Below are 24424 nucleotides of genomic sequence, written 5' to 3'. Positions count from 1 at the left end.
AATCGAATCAATACGCATTTATTATAATTTAACAACTCATACTTAATTATCAATGGCATCGTAATAATTTAGATCGATTGTCGTTATTTGGACAGAAATATTTTGCTTAGATCATTATGAAACGAAGAAATCTCTTTCAAGAGGTTCTTTAAAACCTGCAACTTTTCTTTTTCTAACACCAGTTTCTCGCTTTCTATGGCAAGCCTTTTCTCTTTAATTTCCAAAAGTCTATCTTCCCTATTAAGCCGAGCTCTTTTGTTAGGATTTTCTGTGGACGTCTGACTGTCGAGTTCTTCTTCGTAATTTTCCAAAGATGCTTCTATATCCTTTATAATATTGTCCTTAAGCCTTGCCAGCTCGTCCACCAGATCATCTGCATCATTAACAACTCCTTCATCCTGCTGCTCTGATTCATTTTCAAGTGGCGTCTCGTTAAAACTATGTTTCCGTTTCAAGGACGGTATGTCATTGAAATTTTCAGTCTTGTTTTCCTTTTCGGAGAGAAGTTTCTGTACACTTTTGTAACTGGTCCATTTAGACGGTTTACCTGTCAGTTTCTCCTTATTTTCTTCTTGCCTAAAATTTTCAAATGGTTAATAAAAATTGGAAATTAATGGCCTTATAGAAAAGCGGTATTCACCGATATTTTTCGACTGTTTCATCCATTTTATCTTTAATATCCATGGACGTCACGCCCAAATAGCTCATATTATCAGCCATCTTTTTAAGAATATCCAATGATTGGCGTCCTTCCAGCAAATCGTTAATATTGTCGGACCACAGGTGGAACAATAACCTGGTTGCCTTTGGTGACCACCTAAAATGACCATTAGTCCTGCCATTGACACGGAGCGGTTTTTTGATGTTTTCCTGCACTGTCTCCTCGGGACTGATAGTCTTAGTCTGTTCTTTGGCTTCCTTTTGCATACGCGCAATGTATTTGACATGGCACATGTGGGTACGAAAATTTGATGAGCTATATCCACGCATGACGCGCTTGCATCCGGTACAAAAATGGAAGTTCTTCAACTTCGTTCCATCGGGGCGGGCAATTTCCTGGAACACCTTCCAAACGGTGCTGCGTTGTGGCTTGGGGAATAATTTGTATTCCCCTTGGAGGACTTTAAGTCCCACTTCGCGGCTTGACTCCTTTAGGTTTTTCATCTCGGTGTTGTTATTGAATCACTTAAAGTCCAGCAGCTGGAGATGCACCGGTCCTTCCACAAATAAGTACTAGTATAAATAAGTACTAGCAAATAAAATACTAGTATTTTCCCTTAAAAACTCTATGGTCACCCTAATCCTTAATCAGCTGTTCGATCCTATTGGAACACCCTATACTTTATAAGTAGCTGGGATATATTATTTAAAATTAATGTTGTTTCCTTCGGTTGTTTTTAAAAAAAGTGTTAAGAATATGTATAATTAGGAAGTTTATTTCACATAATTAGTCAAGTAGAAACATTTCTAATAAAAAACAAGGTTTTTAAAAATAAATTTTAGGATTACGTCCTTTTTTGTTTGAATAACCCCATTAGATCTTTGTGGAATGAAGCGAGTTCTTTAAGCGCATCCTTCATAACTTGTAGCTTTTCTCGTTCGATCGCCAATTTCTCCTCTTCTATTTGTAACAGCCGGTTCGAACGATACTTCATTGCATGCGAGCGCGCAAAGTCTTTTTCCGGACGACGTTCTGGGAGATCGTCTTCATACTGATCTTCCAGATCGAGCGCTGCCTCTTGCTCCTGCTCCTCCTCTTCCTCTTCATCTTCATCAGCGGGCTCTTGGAGTTCAGGGGATGGCTCAGGTGAATTCTGAAGACTTCTTTCTAAGCTGCTTTCATGCGCATCGTTGAAATTGTGGGCCTCATTAACGGACTGATCTACATCTACTTCTTCTTTTATAGAATCCAAATCCATTTCATCATCCGATTCTAGTTCAGGCGATAAATTGGTTGGCACTGAAAGCAAAATAAATAATATAGTTCAAAATCGCTCCAAAATCACATTAATTACGCAAAATCACCTTTGTTTTCGAACATTATTTCCTCAAAAACATCTACGGATTTAGTTCCAATCAACAGGGATTGTATTCTATGGAAATATTCCCAATTTGATGGCTGGCCAGTTTCTCTTACTTTCTCTGCTTCTAGCCTGAGATTACAGAAGTACATTTAACGAACAATTATTGCCTGATAATCTTCAGACTTACCGATATTTTCGGGACATATTGTCCATTTTAGTTTTAATTTCAAAGTGGCTTGGTCCAAACTCGGTCATCTGCTTCTCCATTTCTCGGTAGACAACGCAGTTTTTCGTCGTACCCCGAAGGTCCTTTATATGCTGCGCCCACAGCTGAAGGAACATTTGAATGGCCTCCTTTTTCCAAACGTGCCTTTCAGTCTTTGTATAAAGCTGATGCCCTAATGTATCAGTCCTACAACGTGCATAAGTAGTGGCTTGGTGGACGAACTCGCGTTTGACCGGTAATGGATCTCCGTTGATCTGCCGGATGCACGCGTCCTTTGGCTGTTCTGGATAGGGTTCCACGAGGGTGGGAATCTTACGAGGGCGACCGACTTTCGGCCGAGAAGCCTCGTCGCTTGCCACTGTGTGAAACGGCCGCTTCCTTGATGGCCCCGACTGCTGAGAGTTTGACGTTTCATGACTCTGTAAAAAAGAAATGTTTGTAATGACACCGGTGAGCTTCAAACTCCTCCCTTTCCAACCTCCGGATCACTCTCGTCGCCAAGAAAAACATTTTCATAGAACTTCTCGTAGTCGTTTTTTGGCGGAAAGGTTCGTTGCCGCACGCCTCCTTCCTTGGGTGGTGCACTGGCGCCAGAATTGCGGCTTTGTGCGGCAGAGAGGCGCGTTGGAGCTTTGCTACCAATGTGCGAAGCTGCCTGTGAGCCGGCGGAGCCTCCTGTCGTTCTGGATCGCATTTTCCTTGTTCTGTTATTATCTTTCCTATAAATTCTGGTCAGAGCGGCACGTCCTTTGGAGGCAATTTTTTTTGTTTATTGTTTGACAGTGTGAGTGGCAAACATAGCACAGCGCCACCAGCGGAAGAAACTGGAAACTAGAGACGCAAATCATCGGATGTCAGTGGTTGAATATGGTCACATTGAATATGCCCTTTTTTTAATTATGAATTAGCTTAGGTCTGATTGACCATAAAGGGCCACTTTTTTACTTTCTTTTTTAATAGAATTTTAATAGATCTTTCAATTGGAAATTTATATTTTTTAAATAGTTAACTGTTTGTTACAAAAACCAATCTCTGCTCTGGCTACGGTAACTATCGTTAATATTTACAGTGCAAACAGCTGTGCTGCTTTCAATAACATCACTGTAAATATGCTGTTAGGCCAGCTGTTCTGTTAAAAAAGACTAATTTCGGTTGTTTACAAATTTACACAAATTTCCTTTTAATGGCAGCTTTGCTGTTTTTGCGGGCCCTAAGAAGGCATAATCTAACTGAAGTTAACAAGTTAACTCACATAGGTTCACAATTCCCGAATGCATGGCTCAATCATCGCCTATCATCAACAGAAGCAGCGGCAGCGGCGGCCGTTCAATTTGGAAATGCCGGTGGATTGACGGGCTTCTGGCAGACGTTGTCCAATAGTCAGCCCGTGGGAGTAATGCAAGATACCCTCATAACGATTCATGACTACACCGGGCTACCTTGGTGGGGTTCCATTGTCTTATCCACTTTCCTGTTCCGGAGTGTAGTCACTCTGCCACTGACGGTTTACCAGCACAAGATCACAGCCAGGATCGAGAAGATTGCCCTTGAGATGCCTGCCATAGTGGAGGAGCTGAAGAAGGAGGCTGCGATGGCTAAGCAGAAATTCAAGTGGAGCGATAAACAAACCCAGATTGTCTACAGGAGATCGGTTTGCATTATTAAATCCTTAAGCTTAGCCCATAATTAATTATTTCGATCCTTTTTCAGATAAAAAAACAGTGGCAAAAACTAATCGTTCGCGACAACTGCCATCCCATGAAGACACTCATAGTATTGTGGGGACAGGTTCCCCTGTGGATATTCCAATCGGTGGCCTTGCGTAACCTTGTTTACATGCTACCCGATCCCATGACCATTCAAGCTCAAATCGTGGCCACGGAACTGACAATTGGTGGCTTTGGGTGGATACCCAATCTTACGGTAGTGGATAGTTCCTACATCCTGCCAGTGACCCTGGGAATCATCAACTTGGCCATTATCGAGGTTCAGTCAATGACCAGAACGCGACCGCCCACGCGCCTGCAAAACATAGCCAACAATGTCTTCCGGGGACTGAGTGTTGTGATGGTTCCGGTGGCCTGTACTGTTCCTTCGGCCCTCTGTGTCTATTGGGTGGCCTCTAGTAGCTTCGGCCTGGCCCAGAATTTATTGCTGCTCTCGCCGGATGTGCGTCGCACGGTGGGAATTCCCAAGACTCAAACGGAACTTGACCAACCATACGATCAGCTCTGGCTGAAGATTCAGCAACGGATCGGGCTCGTGGCGCATTCGGCTACTGATAAGCCTGAGTCAAAATGATTAGGTACCGTAGTCAAAATTCTAGTCTAAATATAGGTAAGATGTTGAGTTTGTTTAAGGGGGTCACTCCCAATAAAAGATTTATATATATTTGTAAAAGAAATGCTGTTAAGTTTTATGAAGAGCTTATGTATAAGATATATTGTTTAAATGTTAAAAACAGTAGACTTTTAACCGATATAGATAGAAGTGGTCCTCTTGCAAAGCAATGCCCTTAATGTAAATATTGACAATCCCTAAATACGACTGTGCCACTGTAAATCATCACCACTGCCATCAGGAGAGAATCATCTCGATTTCCACTAAATAAATAAAACAGTGAAACCCCCCCAAAGAAAATACAAACAAAACAATGCGATAAGCCGGCGGGAAAGGTCTTGAGATTATGGGCCAGATAGTGGTCCATTTCAATTGGTCCAGCGACATCCGAGCACAACATTCAGCGGGAGCACAGATAGAGATTCGTTCCGAGCTCAATTAAGTGAAATGCGATTCGTGGTTGAGTCAGTCGAGTCTGGAACCTGGACGGGACAACAACGGAAATCTTAAATTCGAGCGCGATTCGGAAGCACAGTGACTATCAGCATCGGGGGCTTATATTATATATATTCGAATAAAAAGTAATCTAAATCGGAAAAGGAATATGGCCAAGTGGCTCCTGAGCCTCTGGCTGGCGGTTCTGCTGGTGGATGTTAGTATTTTTGTGTTTGTGACTTTATTTGCATGAAAAAAACATAATATTTTAAGATAAAAAGGATAGATTTTGTAACTTAATCTTACCAATTATCAAATCCTTTTTGCAAAGGATCCTGCAACGATCAGTCTTAGAGAAAAGATCTTACTTAAGGAATAACATGCATGTTTCTTAAAATAATCTAAATTAAAAACGGAAGACAAATGCCCGCCAATAATACCTAATTAAAAGCTATTGGCTGCTGCTTGTAGTTGTTCAATAATATTTCCTAATTACGCTTTTGACAGCGACCCGGGGCCTCAGCTTATCAATCAAACAGCAACTACCAAAGTGCCGGGCAGCAGTCCGGGTTATCAGCCGGGCAGGGCCAGCAGCCCATTTACCAGCGCGATTCCGCCTGTCCACCTCAATATACAGGAGTGGTGGCTTATCCCCACGACTGCCACCGCTACATCAACTGCTTCAATGGCAGCCCCACCATCCAGACATGCGCTCCAGGAACTCTTTTCAATGCCAAGATCCTGGAGTGTGATCATCCGAACAAAGTAGAGTGTTTTGCATCGGCAGGAGGAGCAGGAAAAACGGAATCCACCCGTTTGGGGCGACTTCAGCAGTTGAATGGGGAGGCTAAATGTCCGCCGGGTATCAATGGATTACATCCCCATCCCACGGACTGCACCAAGTTTCTGAACTGCGCCAACGGACAAACCTTTGTTCAGGACTGTGGACCGGGAACGGCCTTTGATCCGAAACTGTTGCTCTGTGCCCACAAGGGCTCGGTTGACTGTGGATCTGGAGGAGCACAGCCGTATTCCAATGCCAACGGTACGTATGTGCGATAAGTATCTCTAGTACCTCTACTAACACGCAGCGCAGGCTACTCTGTGGCCTCGGCGGACCTGGGCTGTCCAACCGGCTATCGTGGCCTCCATTCGCATCCCCACGATCCCCACAAGTATTTGCGCTGCGGTATCGGTGTTCAACCCCAAGTAGAGCAGTGTCCTCAGGGCCAGATCTTCGATGGCTACAGATTGGTATGTGTTTTTTCAGCCTCCTCCCAGATCTCCTGTAAGTTTGATTTTATTTTCCCTACTGCTTTGCTTTGCCTGGTCTCCATTTCATCTGCTTCTCCATCTGGGTACTATTATCCTTTTCGATTGCGGTTCATGCTTGCTTGCTTTCTGCTTTATTCCTGCATTATGTTTAAGCCTTTGATCCTATTAACCTAATCCTTTTCTTTGCACCAGCTAATGCCCTGACCTCAGCCGAAGTTCAGGTCAACAGTCTGTTGTGTCCTGTTGGGGCTGTTGGGTTGTTCGCTTACCCCTTCGATCACACCAAGTTCCTTAATTGCAAGGACGGCAAGGTGGCCATTCAAAGCTGCCAGCCCAACTTCGTGTTCAGTATATCGAGAGGGTACTGTCACTTAAAGACGCAATTACTTCAAAGCGATTATGTGACTTTGATTATAACGCTGATTGGCTACGACTACTGTAAGTTACTTGATCATCTTCGATGCATGGCTGATTCTAATTGAGTTTTCATAGCCCTGAGCCTAAACACTTGTCCTGCCGGCATCTATGGCTTGCACTTGTATCCCTACGATGCTGGGAAGTACGTTAAATGCTCAGATGGTGGCATAATGTCCATTCTCAGCTGTGCTCCCCAAACTGCCTTCAGCCTGTCTCAGAAATCTTGTATCCCGCGCCTTCAAATAAACGGAGGCGATCGTGTCAAGTTCTGGGAAGAAATTCAAGTCGAAACCACTTATTTCAATGAAGGCCGCCAGAATCAAAATCAACTATCAAGTCAGTTGTTTGCCCTTAAGTCTTGTCCGGCCAAACTCCAGGGCAACTTCCCGTATCCCTTCCATGCGGGTCACTTCATAAAATGCCTGAATGGAGTCCTGGAGATTGTATGTTGTCCTTCCGGAACGCTTTATAGTCTTTCCCACCGCCAGTGCGTAGCTCGGCAACTTCTTGCTGCCCATGATTACTTGGACTACTCCTACATCAGTGCACAATTTTCGAGTAAGCATCCTGAAGAATCCTGATCCGTAAATGTTTCGAAATGAAAACAAAAACGTTTAATTTGCAGCTGAGTTTATGGTGGATGTGTCGACCGTGACTTGTCCTCCTGACAGTAAGGGATTGTACCTACATCCCTTCGATTGCACCCGGTATGTCAGGTGCTCCAACCAGCAGACATATATCGAAGAGTGCCCCCAAGGAGAGGTCTTCAGAATATCCCAGCAACGGTGTGAGCCCAAGGAACAAGTAATAGAACCCTATGACCGTGTTTCTTATTACATCGAGATGTCAATTGTCCAGAGTGTAGCGGTGGAAGGGCACCGAGGACACGGCAAAAGCCTAGATGGCGAAGGAGATATTAAGTGTCCTGCAGCCGCTACGGGACTCCATGCTCATCCATTCGATTGCACCAAGTTTTTGGAGTGTTCAAATGGACAAACCTTCATTAAAAATTGTGGACCGGGCACTGCTTTCAGCCCGGCTATCGGTAGCTGTGATTTTGCCAACAAAGTTGATTGCACAGGAAGGAGTTCTTCTTCAGGTTCCACTCCAGCCTCATATCCTTCGGTTCAGCAAAGTCCTCCAACAGATCCCAATTATGGGACATTAAGTAAGTCGGATTTGAAGTGGATTAGCTATTTAGATCATTCTGCTTTCTCATCTTGGCCTTGAAGCTCCATTTTGCTATCCATACGTTGGCTATTAGATACGGTTAAGAATCAACTCCTACATCCCTTCCCAGATAACCCATCCCCAGCCGCCCAGCAGCACTCGTCAGATCTTCTGTGCCCTGTGGGAGTTGATGGTCATTTTATTCATCCCTTCGATCAGACTAGTTTCCTCAATTGTAAGGCTGCTAAACTGGCTGTTCAAAGGTGCAATCCCGGCTATGTATTCAGCATATCGAGGGGATCCTGTCAGCCTAAGAATCAATTGGTATACTCCGACTACGTTACGTACATAGTCTCCCAAATTAGCATCGAACAGAGTAAGTTTTCTGCCTTGAAGTCAGTAAAGTCCCTCGATTTCACGACAATTGATTCATCAGCAATGATCCTTTCTGCCTGCCCGGATGGTACGGATGGCCTCCATTTGTATCCCTACGATGCTGGCAAATATGTCAAGTGTTCCGCTGGGAAACTCTCTGTTCTGCCCTGTGATTCCCAGATGGCCTTCAGTTTGAGCCAAAAGGGATGTCGTCCGGCTCGCCAAGTGGCTGCCGGAGATCGAGTCAAGTTTTGGGCGGAGCTGCAAACCACGACGACCACAACGTACACGTACAAGGACACCCAAGACCATCAGTCAGCGATCAGGGGCTGTCCAGCCAACCTGCAGGGAAACTATCCATATCCCTTCCATGCCGGCCACTACTTAAATTGCCAGAATGGACTCCTGCAGGTCGTGTGCTGTCCCGCATCCGAACTGTACAGTTTGTCCAAACGCCAGTGTGTGGCCCGGCATCTCCTCTCCGCCCATGACTACTTGGATCATGCCTATATCAGTGTTCAGTTCTCGAGTAAGCTTCTCCACGATCATCTTATGTGCGGGTAGTAGGTTATCCTTTTCTTTCGCAGCTGACTTTATGCAGGATCTTACCACATTAACTTGTCCTCCAAACGCCCAGGGCTACTATCTTCATCCCTTCGATTGCACCAAGTATCTGATTTGCTGGGACGGACAAACACAAACTGGTAGCTGCGATCAGGGCCAGGTTTTCAGCATTTCCCAACAGAAGTGCGTGCCCAGGGATCAGGTTACACAGTCCTACGATCGCGTGGAGTATCTGAGTGGAACGCAGCACGAGTTGAGCCACGAAGCAGATGAGAATGAAGAATATGCCCAAGGCAGAGCTTTGTCATTCGACGATCAACATGGAGGATATCAGCCCACGGGGCAGCCAGCTGGAGCTTTACAGTCCAAAGGAGGATACCCCGCACAAAGTTATCCCACCTCCCAAGGAGGCTACAACTCTCCTGGTTCTCAATTCCCTACTCCCATCAAAGGTGGCTATTCTCAATATCCGGGATCTTATCCAGGCGGTACCTCCGCATATCCAGGTGCCTACACAGGAAGTAGTCCTTCAACTTTGAGCGGCTATCAAGGTGGCAACTCGCCATATACAGGCGGTCCTTCGGGAGCTCCACAAGGCGGACCTTCTCAATATCCTGGAGACAGCCATGGAGGTAATTCTCAAACTTTCCAACATACTGCAGCCTACCATGGAGGGTCTCTACCTGGTGAAGGCTATCCAGGCCCTTCGGGAGCTCATCAAGGCGGACCTTCTCAATATCCTGGAGACAGCCAAGGAGGAAAATCGCAAACTTTCCAACATACGGCAGCTTACCATGGAGGGGTTCTACCTGGTCAAGGTTATCCAGGAAGTTCTTCGCAACATTTGGGAGGCTACCAAGGAGGTTCTTCGCAATCTTCAGGCGGTTACCATAGCGGGGATTCGCACTATTCTGGACCTCACTATGGGAGCAACTCTCAAACTCCGGGGGGCTATCCAGGAAGTGCCTCGCAATCAACCGGAGGCTACCAAGGAAGCAGCTCTCAATCATCAGGAGGTTACCACGGAAGTAACTCTCAAACAACTGCAGGCTACCAAGGAAGTAACTCCCAAACTCGTGAAGGATATCAGGGAAACTACCAATCCTATGGCGGTTATCAAGGAGGTGAAATTTATCAGCCACCGTATCAAGGCCAGGGGGTAGGATACCAACAGAATTCTCAATCCGCTGGAGGATCTTATAGTCAAAATGGGCCCTACTATTATGGCGCCCCGCCTACACCCTTGATGTGCCCGGAACGTGTGAGCGGACTGTTTCCGAATCCCTTCGATGCCCAGAGCTATCTAACATGCATCGAGGGCCACACTCTGGTTAGAAAATGTGATGCCCTGGATGTGTTTAGTGTCTCGAAAGGATATTGCCTGCCGGAGCAGCATGTTGCCACCACTGATCGCATTCCGTTCGTGAAGAAAGAAAATGAGCAGGAGACAAGTGAGTTGGCAGTTGCCAGGAAAAGCAGCGCTATCTAAACCCGATCCCTTAAATCTTTCAGTTGTGAGCTGTCCCAAAGGTGTCGTCGGTTTATTCGTTTACCCCTTCGACTGCTCCCAGTTTCTTAGCTGCGGTACTACTGGAATGACTCTGAAGCGTTGCCCTCCGGAGGAGCACTTCAGTCTTTCACAGGGTAGCTGCCGGCCCAGTAGTCAGGTGCAGCGCACAGATCGCCTCTATACGCTTGAGGAGCTCTATATCGTCTACGACTGGACCCAGAAGATGAAGCTCGAGGGCGCTGTACCCGCTTGCCCCGAAGGAATCACTGGAACGTTGCCGCATCCTCGCACTCCCAGCAAATACCTTCACTGCGAGCCTGGTCGGGCGGAGATCTTCGACTGTCCCAGCCAGCAGGTGTTCAGTGTTTCGCGGAGGTTGTGCGTGCTGGACGATAAACTGGCCAGCTACGATCGCTCCGACTATCTGGTCTGGGGGGAGGAGGCTATCGGTTGGACAGATCCCACATATGGTTACTAACACACGGTAGATATTGTGCTATTTTTTAATTTTGTTACTTTCTGTTTTCAGGCGATCGCCAGTCCAAGTCGTACGAGACGTCTGGCCGGGATCAGTTTGGAAATCTTTACACGACCCGTACTACTACCAGAACTAGAATTATCGGGGAGGGCGATCGCTGGAAGGACATGAACATGCAGCGACCCTCTGGCATTGGTCTGGAACAGAATCCACATTACCAGAACCCGCAGGAAGTTGGATGGTCGGGCCAGGAGACCTCCTATTCGCGCCGTGATCCGTCCCAGAACGTCCTCTATGTTGAGGGCTCTTTGCAGCCGAATCGTAATTATCCTACCTATAAGACTCCACTAGCTCCAATGGCACCCGTCGATCCCGGAAAAGTCTACTACGCCCAGCCTGTGGCAAAGAACGAACCGGAGCACCCTCCGCTTCCGTCACGTCAGAACTTTAGTCGCAGAATCGATTACGGATCGCCAGGAAACGGCTGGCAGCCGATGCCGCCACTTGCTCCTCTCGGTGGCCAAAAACCATTAAACCTTGACTACAATCCCGATACTCCTGGGGCTAGGGAACCACACAATCAAACTCCCCCGATCGGACAGAAACCTCTTGACTGGGACTACGATGAACCGCAGAGGCCACAAGATCCTTTTGACGAAAAACCGGCATATCCGGGCCAGGCTCCTGCTCCTCCTCCTGGATCACCCCCGCGATACTATCCAGATCAGTCGCCTAGTGGCTCCCAACCACAATCTAAATGGCAGCCTTACAACCCTAACCCTATTCCCGATCAGCAGAAACCCTTAGATTCCCCCAGTAACCCTGCGGGTTCGAAAAATCCCAGCCTGCCTGTAGAGGAATCGAATCTTTATGGTGGTCTGCTGCCTCCCACAGGTCCCCCATCACTACCAACTTCTACCAGCACCACCACTCCCTTGCCAAAGTTAGGTAATAGATTATACACGTACCCCATTTATCCGGCAGTGGATAAGAACGCTCCTCAATCTCCCAGCCATCCTCACTATAGTCCTTCGTACGCAGGAATTGCTCATTCCAGAAACGCTTCCTGGGCCAAAGTTCCCACAACAAGCACCACTCCAACTCCGCCGCTAGATCCTTTTAATCCCGAATATGATGTCATATATGACGATGATGATTTCACAACCACAACCACGGAGCGACAGAGTCCTCCGCCAAATCATCAATTCTACAGTCCTCCAACCCCTCCGAAATCAAATCCATCTGTTTATGGAACTGATCCCAGTTCCCAATTGGCGATGAAGGAGGCTCTGAAGCTAATGCTTCGTCCCTATTTTAATCACAGCGGTAATGCTGAAGATCAGTTAGCCAAGCAGGCCGAATCAGCACTAGTTTCTGCCATCAGCAGGCCACCAACTGACACCACTTCCTCCACCACAACTACGACAAAACGACCTACAACCACACCTAAGACAGATCCGGACGATGACGTTGAACTCATTAAAGCCGGGGAGCAGGAGAGCCTGGACTCCACTGAAGATGACTATGTTTTTCCAGATGTCAGGGAGACGGCCCGCACCGAGCAGACCATTAAACCCAGTTCAACCTACTCCTCGGTAAACTATCACCGGAGCACCCGCAAGGCGGAGGTTGAACAGATTCCGACCACTCCCAAACCGACAACAACGACAACCACAATGAAAAACAATTGGCATGCGTCCGGGCACAATCGTGACTATCACCGGCGCCATCCAAATCTTCCCGATCCGTTCTCCAAGCCCCACCATAATCCTCTTACCCAAAACCACCACCATCCCCATCACCATCAGCACAGTGCCGATTTCCATCGTCGCCACCCAGAGCTTCCAAATCCTTTTCCCGTAAAGGATGAAACCCCTGCCCAGGAGGAGGACTGGGAGTTGTATCAGAATCCTAATGCCGAGGATGTTACTCCAAAGATTGGTTCGCGCTCGAATGTGATTGACGATTGCGAGTTCGATTGCGGAAACGGAAAGTGCCTGAGGAAGGAGCAGATCTGCAACGGGCAGAAAGAGTGCTCCAATGGCAGGGACGAATATAATTGTCCCCCGAAGGATTACGAGGTTAGACTGAGTGGTGGAGAGGGTCCGCATATGGGCCGCATTGAAGTCAAGGGTGAGTTGGAAGTCCTATTTGCATTTTCGGATAAAACTATTCCACTTTTCTTCCAGCCAACGGCCAGTGGGGCCTTGTTTGCGATGACAAGTTTGGTCTAAAGGATGCGGATGTTGTCTGCCGGGAACTGGGCTTCAAAATGGGTGCCCTGGAAGTTCGTGGGAACTCATTCTACGCCCCCAGCAGCCAGGACTTCAACTATCTGATGGATGAGATCGAATGCCGTGGGAACGAAACCAGCCTCAAGGATTGCAGCTTCAAGGGATGGGGAGTTCACAATTGTGGCGTCGACGAGGTGGCCGGTGTCATCTGCAAGGTACCGGTAATGAAGTGTCCAAACAACTACTGGCTCTGCCACGCCTCCAAGGAGTGCATCCCGCCCGCCTTTGTTTGCGATAATACCGTGGACTGTGCCGACAAGTCTGATGAGTGCGATGCTGTTTGTAAGGTTTGTATTTATTTTAAGTTACGTTTTTAGTTTATAAAGTTTAATTAAATATTATTATTTATCTTATAGTCCCCCATTCAATACCGTTTGGAAGGCGGACGCACTTCCAATGAAGGCCGCCTGGAGGTCAAGTACCATGGCGTTTGGGGCAGTGTGTGCGATGATGATTTCAATCTGAAGAATGCCCAGGTGGCTTGCAACTCCATGGGCTACTACGGTCCAGCGGTAAGTAGGATGCAATATATTATCTAAGAAAAACACCTAACCCTCTTGGCTCTTCCAGAAAATTGAGAAAAACATATTTGGCAATGGTAATGGACCCATTTGGCTGGACCAGGTGATGTGCTTCGGCAACGAAACCTCCATCGACAAGTGCAACCACTGGAACTGGGGTGAACACAATTGCAACCACACCGAAGACGTGGCCTTGCACTGCACCGCTGGACCTCCGCCACGATCACAGAAGCTTTTCCAAAACCCCATCAAGGGTGGGAAACAGGATTTGAGTTCATTCGCCCAGATTGGACTTTGGGAGAGATCCAGCAAGGCGCTGCACACACCCCGACGATGTGGAATCTTCAAGGACGACTTGGTTGATGAGTACGCCCATCATGAGGAGGAGCGTGTGGTGAAGGGGAACACGGCTCAAAGGGGTCGTCACCCCTGGCAGGCCACCATCAGGGCTCGCGGACGAGGTCGCGTCTCCAGCCACTGGTGCGGAGCTGTGGTGATCTCCAAGCGCCACCTCCTGACCGCTGCCCACTGCCTCTACGGAAATAAGAAGGGCGCCTACTTTGTGCGCGTGGGCGATCATTACGCCAACATTGCAGAGTCCTCCGAGGTGGACTCGTTCATCGAGCACTGGTACATCCATGAGAAGTTCCGGGACGGCTCTCGCATGAACAACGACATAGCTCTGGTGGTGCTGAAGACTCCCCTGAAATTCAGTGACTACGTCCAGCCCATCTGCCTGCCCGATAAGAACGAAGAGCTAGTCGAGAATCGCATGTGCACGATTTCTGGTTGGGGCTCCATTAAATCTGGTATCTCTAGTAAGTTCACTTAGATGTAGTACAATTTTAATAAAAATCTAATAATGTTATTTCTTATAGCTCCTTCCCAAGTTCTGAGCTCCGCGGACCTGCCCATTCTGAACGATCGGGTGTGCAAACAATCGAATGTCTACGGCTCGGCCATGACAGAAGGTGTGTGAAAATGGATCTATTATGATTACTGAACCGTTTAACAATGGAACTCAGTGGAAATGTACTTTGAATCCAGCTTTAACAGGAAATAACCCGCATCTACTTTTTACACTTTTCAGGCATGTTCTGTGCCGGTTCCATGGACGAGAGTGCGGATGCCTGTGAGGGTGATTCAGGTGGTCCCCTGGTTTGTGCCAATAATGGTAAATATATTTACTAAACAAGGTATTCGGTGCCTCTATAATAATGTCTAAATATTGACACTTTCAGATGGGGAGACCCTTTATGGCATCATATCGTGGGGCCATCATTGCGGCTATAAGAACCGACCAGGTGTCTATGTTCGGGTTAACCACTACATCGACTGGATCTACGAGAAAATCAATGAAAGCCTGCAGCGTCTCTAAAGGATTTTAGATCCTTATCGAACATGACCTACTTAACAGAGAGTTTCTATTAGAAAGATATAATTTTTAAGAACTATTTGCAGAATAAAGTAAAGTACATTCTTTTCCAACTTTTGATCTATTTCTTTGCATTTACGAAAAACTTAATTAAATCCATAATCAATGCTAATAAAACGCACAAAAACAAACTCAGTCCTAATCCGGAGCAACAACAAATAGCACTCACAACAAACAAGATCCGCGACAATGATTTAATTCACAAGTCAGAAGTGCTTTATTTTTCGACTCATCCCCCCATTTGGGAGAACTCGGATCGAAACGCTCCACATTTTCCTCCTGATTGCTTTTTGGGCCACTCGCCGGCTATGTCGGAGCTAGAGAGCCGGAGCACACTCAATTGACACCAAGCCGGAATGGTCAAAGGGGACCAATTTGTGGCTGGTGGCCGGGGTGGGGCTGCCAGGGGTTAAGAGGAGGGGTTAAATGGGGACGGAGAGCTGGACGGCTGGGAAGCATTGTGCGGGCGTTGCATGCGCGATTGGATGATCGGCATGGAAAGCGCTACAATTAACTTAATTAATACAACAATTTGCCAGAGTGCACAGTAAGAAATATATTAAATTTTAATTAATTATTTAAAATTATAAATAATAAACAATTTAATAGAGAATCTGGCAAAAAATTGCTATTAAAAATATGTATTTTAAATTTTGAAAACCTAATCTCAATAAAGCACTATAAATTTATTTCTGTGTAGGATTCTCTGTTGTTTTTCAATTTGGTGTGTTAGTGTGTTGTGTGTGTCTGTGAGTGAAAGAGTGAACACGGGCGGTTCCTATTTAGTTCGAGTATCTCTCACTGTTCCCCCGTATCATCTCCGTATCTCTCTGAGTCCGATCTGAGTTTAACTCAGCCCGTGGAGCTTCTCTGTTATTCAGTCGTGGGATTTCATCTGGAACAGATCGCCACTTAGTAGAGCTTACCGAAAGTTTTATTTAAATTATCTCGCAATGATTGGAAGCAAATCCTTTACTTGCTGGACCATCCTCAGCCTCTGTGTTGGCCTGATCTCAGGCACGGCAGTGGACCAGTATGGCAGATATGGCACTGGAGTGTCCTCCTCCACCACCCAGAGAAGCAACTCGGAACTCCGCTGCATGGACATTAATCCCCAGAACTCGGTGGACTTGGAACAGGTGAAATATAATAATAATCAGATATATCTGTCATCTCAATCAAGGGCAAAAAAGTGAATTATTTAAGGCGCAGCTTGTTTAAATGATTATTTAAATGCCAAGATGCCACTGATGGCTAATGCAATTATGGTTTATTTATGCTAATTAACCCTTTGCGCCCAATGTCAATGATGTGCAAGCACCCCAGTCATCCTAAATATTTTTTTTTCAATTTTATTTAATTGAACGCACAGCGAGTGGCATGCAAATCCCACAAATTACCCCCATACTGTTTGTATAGATGTGTAATAATGACCGCTCTGTATCTCTTTACGTATTCAGATGATGGGCCTCTGGTACGGCAGTGAGATTATTGTACACACCCAAGATTTTCCGGGAGTCTACGAGTACGATTCTTGTGTAATCATCCACCTGGCCGACGTCACTGACCAAGTAAGTTCTCTTAATATTTATTTAAAAGATATATTTCAATTATTTCTTTTGTTAAAGGTTCTTTTGTCTCAGCAAAATCGTCGCTTTGGCATTGATGGTTACAGTGGCTACGATGCTCAAAATTACAACCGCAATCAGAACAACTATGGAAGGACTACGACTCCACCCTCGTATCTGGCCAGCGATGAGTATCCGCGTTATAACCAGGGCGTGCAGAAGTTCCTCCGCCTGGTCTGGAGCGAGCGGGACAATAACCTGGAGTACACATTCAACTACAGCACAAGTTCACCCGGCAAATGGTCCAATATCGGTGATCAGCGGGGCTCCCTGGTGTCCCTGAACTCATACACCCAGTTCACCGGCACTGTCCAGGTCGTAAAAGCTGTCAACGACCACCTGGTACTCACTTTCTGCGGCAATGATGTCAAAAGTTCCATTTACACGGTGGTTCTGACCCGGAACCGCTTGGGTCTCAGCTCAGATGTGAGTATGATATGGGTTTTTTATTAATTTACTATTCTATTAAGTCTATTAACTTAAAAGATTAAGGTTAGAGTAGCATAATAAACCTTATTTCAGTAACATAATAACATATTTAATTGTATGATTTTCGAATACTAGGAACTATAAAATACTAGGAATTTCTTGGAATATTTTGTTAAGTGCTTATTAGTAGTATCATTAGCTAAATTATAACAGATTCAAAATAATCTCTTACGTGAGCAATTTATTAAAATCTGGAATCTAAAATATGTAAAGTCAAAGGTGAAATAATATTTGCATATATTTCGAAATAACGTGCGCATGCATCTGGTCCTAGATAACCCCGAGGTGTTTGATTACTAATTTAAATAAAACTGTTTTATTATTTGTTTACAGGAACTGAGGAGCATTCGCAGTCTTCTTTCCCGCCGAGGACTCTACACGGAGACCATCCGCAAGGTGTGCAATGGATGTGGCCAGCTGACTGGCAGCTTCCTGGCTTTAATAACACTCTTTCTGGGCATCCGCCTGGCGGGATGGGGGTGGGGCCAGTGATCCCATCGGCCTGCAATCAGCTTATTAATGAGTCCAGCCATATTATGTTAATTCATGTAAAGACTACTTAAAATATACAGAGAGGGCACTACCCATAACTAACCAAATGGAGAAGCACTTTCATCGCTTTAATTGCCCGTCTTGTCAATTAAAGCCAATTAGACCAAAGACAGGGGGATTACTTAAGTCAGCTAGTTGTAGGCGTTAAATGTTTGCTTAATTCAATTAGCTGGGATCTCTACCCGATCGGGGGGTAAATAGAACTTGGTTGCTACCCTGTTAGGGCTTAGAATGCTCTCTGAGAAAATCTTTTCGGTGATGTGAGAAATCCCCAAAAGTAGGCAACGCCAAGGAGCTGCCAAAAATGTTTATTACAAAAATTAATCATACGCACCGTTGACACAATCACACACATACGAAAGCCAATGCCAATGCCACTTGAAGGCGATTACGTTATTAACATTTCATTTATTTACACAATCAGCCCTAGCCGAAAAATCTCGATGACTCTTATCAGTGCTAGGCAACTGGAGTCTGCTAATCAGAGGGATTCAGGGGGTTTTTCGTGTTATTAGAAAAACGGGTTAGGGATAGACCCCCCGCAATCAGAGCCATAAAATCCAGGTGATAGCCCCACTTAACTTCGATCGAGGTCGAAATTCACGCGATTTCAACACTCAAAGTGCGAAAGTTTGGCGATGGCCTTATTTATATACGTTTTTTTTGGCAACCTATTATCTTTATATTGTTTGTTGTTTCTTTGTCGGCGATAAGCCTAGAAAGTGGCTGGCCTGTTATCGGATGGAAAGAAACAAACTTAAAAGGCACTTGTTCCCGAAATAAAATGTCTAGCCTCTGCTGGACATTCCCTCAACAAAAAATAAACAATACGGTGGTGGAAAAGTTTAGGTTCCAAAATATTCCCAATGATCCCGATGATTAATTCTCAGTGCCATGACGAAACAAAGTGCATTGGGGTTTTGGAGCACTACCAGACAACGTGCCTGTTATAGATAAGGGCCTCCCGATTGTTCCCGAGATTGGTCAGCCCCCGCTGAGTCTGAATCGCACTTGAACTTGGAGTGCGATCATCAGGTGCACTTTATATTTTTGTTATTATTTTTTTTTTTCGCCAATGTTATTGTTTATTTAACGACTTTGCGATCGCACACTTTCTGCCGGATTTTACAACAATGCCTGATTGCAGTCGGAGACCGCGCAGGCTTGACGTTTTGTTTTCAGAATAATAAGTCATAGGCAAGCGCCCCTGATAAGAGGCACACGTAGGGAGCTCATGCTAGTATTATAAAATAAATAAACAGTTGAAGCATATCTAAGACCGACTGCATAATCAGCGGTCCGAATAGGATGTGTCTAAATAGGTTAATGCGACCTCTGGAGCTGTCATGAGCCAGCAAATTATATATTTTCGTAAATGTGTCAAATACAGGGGAACATCTTTATAAAGAAACCCATGACCTGCATTAATCATATTTTACTTGCTAACTGATAATGTCGTATAATATTAGATAATCTTAACAAATTAATACTTATCTAAGAAAGTGATTAAGTATGGATCATATATCCCATATATATCCCATTTTAATCCCAATATACCAATAAATATAGCTTAATAATTTCAATTAAGTGGGTTTGAGTGACAGATGCCCGACTGTAGAAACATTTAATGAGGATTTACGTCATTGTCTGATGAGTATTTATATAATTGTGCAATATTCGCACACCAGTCTGGATTTTAGTCTTTGGACTTTGAGATCGAAGCTGAAAAGTGTCAGGAAGTACAAGGAAGTGATCATTTTGGTTTCACACAGCCCACTAGACCAAGGCTATCTTGCCAAAAAGTAAACATTAGTTGAGAGGTGAAACTTCGACATTAAATGCGTCGCAGCGTGCAGGTTGCAGTATTATAACCTGGCCATAAGCCAATCAATGAACAACCCTTTGGGCACCGCCATCATCCGAACGGGCCTGATAAGCAGAAACTACTTGGAAGATAATGTACCAGTATAAACCGCTGATAAGAAATCGCCCCGACATGTGCCGCGGGCTATAAATACCGGATCCGGAGCGAAGTGCGGACACACAAACGAATCGTGCGCGCAAATGAGCTGAACAACCAGAGTTTGGAACGAAAAATCCAAAAAAATATAGAGCATACTCTATATTGAAAGCAACCCAACTGTGATAATAAAACCAAATACGACGTACAACCTGCAAAAATCAAACATGTCTGCTGCCAATAAGGTCAATCACTTGGTGGGAGCCACCAGTCGCTTCATTGCCGGACGTAATGCCGTCCAGACGGTCTACTGGCGCACCTCGGCCGGACCCAATCCCCGGATGGTGAAGACGAACAAGTTCTGCGAATTCGATCGCTCCCAGAAGGCTCCCCAGAGCGTGAGGCTGCAGAAGTACAATCGCAGCTTCATCGGCAAGGAGGCCTAGTTCCGGAATTCCAGGATGTCTTCAGTTCCGGCCTTGAGATGTTCCTAATCTTCATTTTTTTTTTTCAAAGAGCACTATGCATATATTTCTGAAAGTGCGTAATACGAGTATTTTCTGAGGCGATAAATGTCGAGCTAAGTGCCTCAAGCAAATCGAATCTAAATGGAGCCAGCGCTACGATTTTTCATGTACCTTGGCATAGAAAACATATAACAAAGATTAAATAAATGCATTCTAGAGCGTAGATAATAGAAATACTAAAATTTCTCATGTTTTTACTTTATAAGGAGGGTATTGAAAAAAATAAATGTATTATACTATACTATAAATGGGGAAAAATGCGTCATCCCATGACACGACCAATGACATGATTCCCTCAAAAACAAATAATATTCATTCATTGATTCGGTTTATTCCATTTTTAATATTTTATTTATTTAGTTTTATATTTATTACATACATTGAGTTCTCGTATATATATAATTTTTTTGTTTTTATATTTATGCTTTACTTTCTTTTTTTGTTGTATGTATTTATTTTATATAATTTTCATTTAGGTTTTAAATTTGTTTTTAGATATCATTCTTACTTATGTTTTATAGTATATTTTTCGCGATTTACGTTCGTTTTTAATTAATTTAATTTGTTTTGTGGGTGAAATATGTTGATGTTGAATTTGGTTTTAATTTTTAATTTTTAATCGATCGTTTTTATCGGGATTTTTACTTACAATTACAGCCTTTATAAATAATTATTTTTTATGCTATCCTTGTTTTTTTTTTTTACCATTTCTCGAATTGTTTTTTATTTTTTGTGTGTTTTCTCTTATATGTTTTGCTTTATACTTTTTATTTCGCTTGCCGTTGTACTACGTATTCATTTTTCTTTCGTTATAATTTTACTAAATATATATATAGAGACTTTTTCCGTTTTTCCGCATCGTATTTTGATGGATCTGAATAATTTGCACACATGTATGTATATAATATATATGTATATAATATAATTGTTATCTAAATATATACTCATATAGACTTTATATATATTTTTACTCATATTTGACAATTTCAGTTGGGCTTAGTGTCTGGCTTTGCTTTTGTAGTGTAGTGTAGTTTTGGTTTCTTGTATTTTTTTTTGCATTTCATTATTTTTTATTGCACACGGAAGATTTACACACATATACCGAATAAAAAACCGAAAAAATACACACAAAACTTTGTGCATTTCCTTAGCTAGCTTTGGTTTCAGTTTTTTTTGATACTTTCTTTTGGAATATGTTATGTTATTTTAGCTTCGTTTATTTGTTTGCCTAACTCAATTCTCGTCAAAACAGTTTCGTTCGGTTTATCTCAAAAGAGAAAAATATATATTAATTATTATCTTTGTATTTTTCGTTATGTTTATCTGGTTTTTTGATTAAAAAATATTGCAGCTCAAAATGGTAATACTTGGGTTTTGTAATTATTCAATTATTTACCTATGTCCTTTCTAAAGCATAGAACACAGTAGAGATCAGTTGGGTTCTTCTCTAGCTTCGCCTACTATCTTCTACCGCTACTGCTACTCCTTATCCTGCTATATCCTTTTCGCTATGCCCTCCAAACCCTACCATCTCTGTAATCTCCATGCTGATATCTTTATTCGTTAGTGGGCTGCATTTTCATGATTTCTGTAATACCTCGTATTGTTTTTCTGTAGGTGTCTGTAGGTGTTGTGTGTCATCTGATTTACGTATTTTCCTTCCGTATACTACTTTTATGCTGCACAGTATAGTTTATACATATGTATGAATGTATATATAGACTCTTATGTATGGTAAATTGTTTGCTAGAAATGTGGTTTTTCATTTACGGAAGAATTTGGATACATTTTCTTAATTTTCGTATTTTATTCCATTTTTTGTTTTGTTTAGCTAAAGGTATAATTTGTCTAGTATTTTCGTTACTCTTCAGCTAATCATTGCTATGTATTTACTTCGGTATTCCTATCCCTCGGTTAGCAGCACATTCATTGGGCTTCATCGCTTTAATTGGCTTAACATACATAGGTGTATCGGTATCTAAATCGCGGCATCGGTAGCTGTATCTTTACTCTACATGTGTATCTTGTGTCTTGTATCTTTCGTGGCTCGCACACAATTACAATTAATTCTGGAGCAGCTTCAGCACAGATTCTCACAATGTGCAATTTGCACCAATATATTTTTTTTATTTCTTAATTTAATTTTTTTTTTTATTTTTACACACATACATGTGTGTATGCATGTCTGTATATTTTGCAACAGAATTTCGGCTTTTTTTTTAGGGAGGGAGGGGTAGGAGGAATGGGTAATTTTTGGGGAAAAACTAAACAAGTTTCACGGACTTAATGGACTTTGTTGTCAGCAGAAGGCAATAAACGAAATTCTGTGCAAATACTTGACAAATAAAAAATTGCGACAAAAAGGAAACCCTAGAGAATTGCATAATTTTTAAAAATTTGTATAAATTCATGTTCTTTTATGTGGTTTTTTGTGTGTGTGTATTGTGATGTGACGTTTAATTCGATTCTCTCATGACTAAAAATACTCAACAATTTCGTTTACTTGAAACCATTTTAGCTACAATTTATATTTGTTGTATATATGGTTAAATATTTCCTACACACTCGCTTTCAACATTGATAGAAAAACCATTTTGTTTGGGTTGTTAATTTGCTTTTCACCATTTGCCATGTTTTTTGCCTCTAAATCGAGATCTCGCTCTAGAAATTGCTTTGTATATCGTATGTATATTTTGGAAATAGTAATTCGAAAAGATACTTTTGCTGACAATGATCCAAAACAAGGTTGGGGGTAGTGGTGGTGGTGGTGGCGGGTATCTTATTTAGGAACTAAAGATCCAACGAATTACCAAATATAACAATAATCCAAACAATTCTGGGCGCAGATCGTAGAATACCATATGTCATATGATATATCTATAAGGTTCAGCTGGCTACGTAATGCACCTTTGTGTGGTTAAGGTTATTCCTCGATTAATCTAGAAATAGAGTTCGTTGCACGTTTATTGTATCCTTAGGCTTGACTTCCTAACACTTCTATTACACGTCAAAATAATGCTGATTCCCAAAAACTAATTTCTCGCGTCTCTTCGGATAATGGGATATTTTATAATTCGCTTTATACAATATTCATCACATTTTCTTGTGGGGTTCTCTTTCTGCCTAGTTCTGGTTGCTAATTAATTTATTAATTATTGCTGCGCCATTTCTTTTTTAGTTACTAATTTAAGTACAATATCATAAAAATAAAAATAACACTGTATATTTTGTTATTTACCATTAATTTTTTGCATCATTTAATTGTTTATAAATTATGACCGTTTTCTTACAATTGTTTTTATTTTGTTTTTTGTTTTATTGTAAATATAAATATATATAATATATATCTCAGGTTTTTCATTTATTAAGTACAATATAATATAACCATATACAAAGCGGCGCCCCATCCTCTCGTCCTTTCGAGCAAATCATCTCCAATCCACCGTCCAAACTTGAATTCGGCCATTCACCTGCAAAGGCTCCGTGTGCGGCATTTGAAAAATTCGTAAACGGTTAGTACACTTTTAATATTTTTTAGTTATTTTTAGCGTCAGTCTTGTGTAAATTAAATTTTACTTCAAAAAACGTTTAAACGCGCGCACACGGAGCTAAGCGGATCTTTTCACCGCTTTTTGAGGCGTCGACATTCCAGGATACTTCTCCATCGGCTGACTTTTCCATCTTTTCGTCTCCATATCCGTCTCTATGACTTCACCATCGGGCCGCTTATTGTTATAAAAAATTGCTGCTCGATTTTACATATACATATACATATACATATATATATATATATATATATTTAATAAAATGTATATAATATATGCGTGTATACACATACAAGGTTTATTCAATTCACACGTAGACGTTTGTTAAAAAATGCATTTTCTTATCTAAAAATGTTTTGCTTTTCTCGTCCCTTCTAGAAATATTTTAACTTGGTATCTGATTACTAATTTATCGTTATCATTTTGTGTTTAAGACGCCATCGAGATATTGTTCTTGTACATTTTTCATTATATATGTATAATTTTTTTGTTTTTTTGTTTCGCACATACGACGCATCATCTAAGTGTATGATTTGTATGCTTCATATATATATATATATATAGTTTATAATTACGTTTCTTGATCGCATTCGGGAAGATTAAAGTTTACACACGGTAGTGAGAGATAGGAGTTAAAGACGAGCGAGCTTAGCAAACCA

At 43.0% G+C, this 24424-nt stretch overlaps 6 protein-coding genes across 10 annotated transcripts; 4 read left to right on the top strand and 2 right to left on the bottom strand.

Annotated features, from left to right (window-relative positions):
- Positions 1-2: 2 nt before the first annotated feature.
- Positions 3-1269, bottom strand: LOC6502773. Its single transcript, XM_001958268.4, has 2 exons — positions 641-1269; positions 3-576 (listed from the first exon to the last, which is right to left on the bottom strand). Exons 1-2 carry the CDS (start codon positions 1162-1164, stop codon positions 84-86), a joined length of 1017 nt encoding a protein of 338 aa, XP_001958304.1. The 5' UTR covers positions 1165-1269; the 3' UTR covers positions 3-83.
- Positions 1270-1416: 147 nt separating this feature from the next.
- LOC6506227 lies at positions 1417-3068 on the bottom strand. The gene is made up of 4 exons (XM_001958269.4): positions 2729-3068; positions 2212-2669; positions 2026-2153; positions 1417-1960 (listed from the first exon to the last, which is right to left on the bottom strand). The coding sequence occupies exons 1-4, from the start codon at positions 2942-2944 to the stop codon at positions 1506-1508; spliced, it is 1257 nt and encodes a 418-aa protein (XP_001958305.1). The 5' UTR covers positions 2945-3068; the 3' UTR covers positions 1417-1505.
- Positions 3069-3342: 274 nt separating this feature from the next.
- On the top strand, positions 3343-4650 carry LOC6493720 (cytochrome c oxidase assembly protein COX18, mitochondrial). Its single transcript, XM_001958270.4, has 2 exons — positions 3343-3901; positions 3961-4650. Exons 1-2 carry the CDS (start codon positions 3434-3436, stop codon positions 4549-4551), a joined length of 1059 nt encoding a protein of 352 aa, XP_001958306.1. The 5' UTR covers positions 3343-3433; the 3' UTR covers positions 4552-4650.
- Positions 4651-4998: 348 nt separating this feature from the next.
- On the top strand, positions 4999-15117 carry LOC6493721. Of its 5 annotated transcripts, XM_001958271.4 has the most exons (17): positions 5041-5242; positions 5533-6070; positions 6122-6313; positions 6493-6738; positions 6793-7275; positions 7343-7885; positions 8018-8263; positions 8324-8791; positions 8850-10277; positions 10339-10806; positions 10866-12947; positions 13004-13395; positions 13465-13620; positions 13679-14447; positions 14508-14600; positions 14720-14803; positions 14871-15117. In XM_001958271.4, exons 1-17 carry the CDS (start codon positions 5195-5197, stop codon positions 15005-15007), a joined length of 8373 nt encoding a protein of 2790 aa, XP_001958307.1. In that variant the 5' UTR covers positions 5041-5194; the 3' UTR covers positions 15008-15117. The 5 variants fall into 5 exon arrangements, with proteins under 5 accessions (XP_014764503.1, XP_001958307.1, XP_014764506.1 ...); XM_014909020.3 differs by having other exon boundaries at positions 8018-8791; XM_014909021.3 differs by lacking the exons at positions 6493-6738; positions 6793-7275; positions 7343-7885; positions 8018-8263; positions 8324-8791 and having other exon boundaries at positions 5043-5242; positions 6122-6279; positions 8900-10277.
- An 806-nt stretch (positions 15118-15923) lies between these two features.
- Positions 15924-17775, top strand: LOC6493722. Its single transcript, XM_001958272.4, has 4 exons — positions 15924-16203; positions 16525-16635; positions 16693-17118; positions 17515-17775. The coding sequence occupies exons 1-4, from the start codon at positions 16018-16020 to the stop codon at positions 17671-17673; spliced, it is 882 nt and encodes a 293-aa protein (XP_001958308.1). The 5' UTR covers positions 15924-16017; the 3' UTR covers positions 17674-17775.
- Positions 17776-19476: 1701 nt separating this feature from the next.
- On the top strand, positions 19477-20402 carry LOC6493723. The gene has a single exon (XM_001958273.4). It carries the CDS (start codon positions 19921-19923, stop codon positions 20137-20139), a length of 219 nt encoding a protein of 72 aa, XP_001958309.1. The 5' UTR covers positions 19477-19920; the 3' UTR covers positions 20140-20402.
- The last annotated feature ends 4022 nt before the right edge of the window (positions 20403-24424 follow it).

The sequence above is a fragment of the Drosophila ananassae genome, chromosome 2R (assembly GCF_017639315.1).
Source record: "Drosophila ananassae strain 14024-0371.13 chromosome 2R, ASM1763931v2, whole genome shotgun sequence".
Lineage (NCBI taxonomy): Eukaryota > Metazoa > Arthropoda > Insecta > Diptera > Drosophilidae > Drosophila > Drosophila ananassae.
This window is presented reverse-complemented; position numbering and strand designations above follow the sequence as displayed.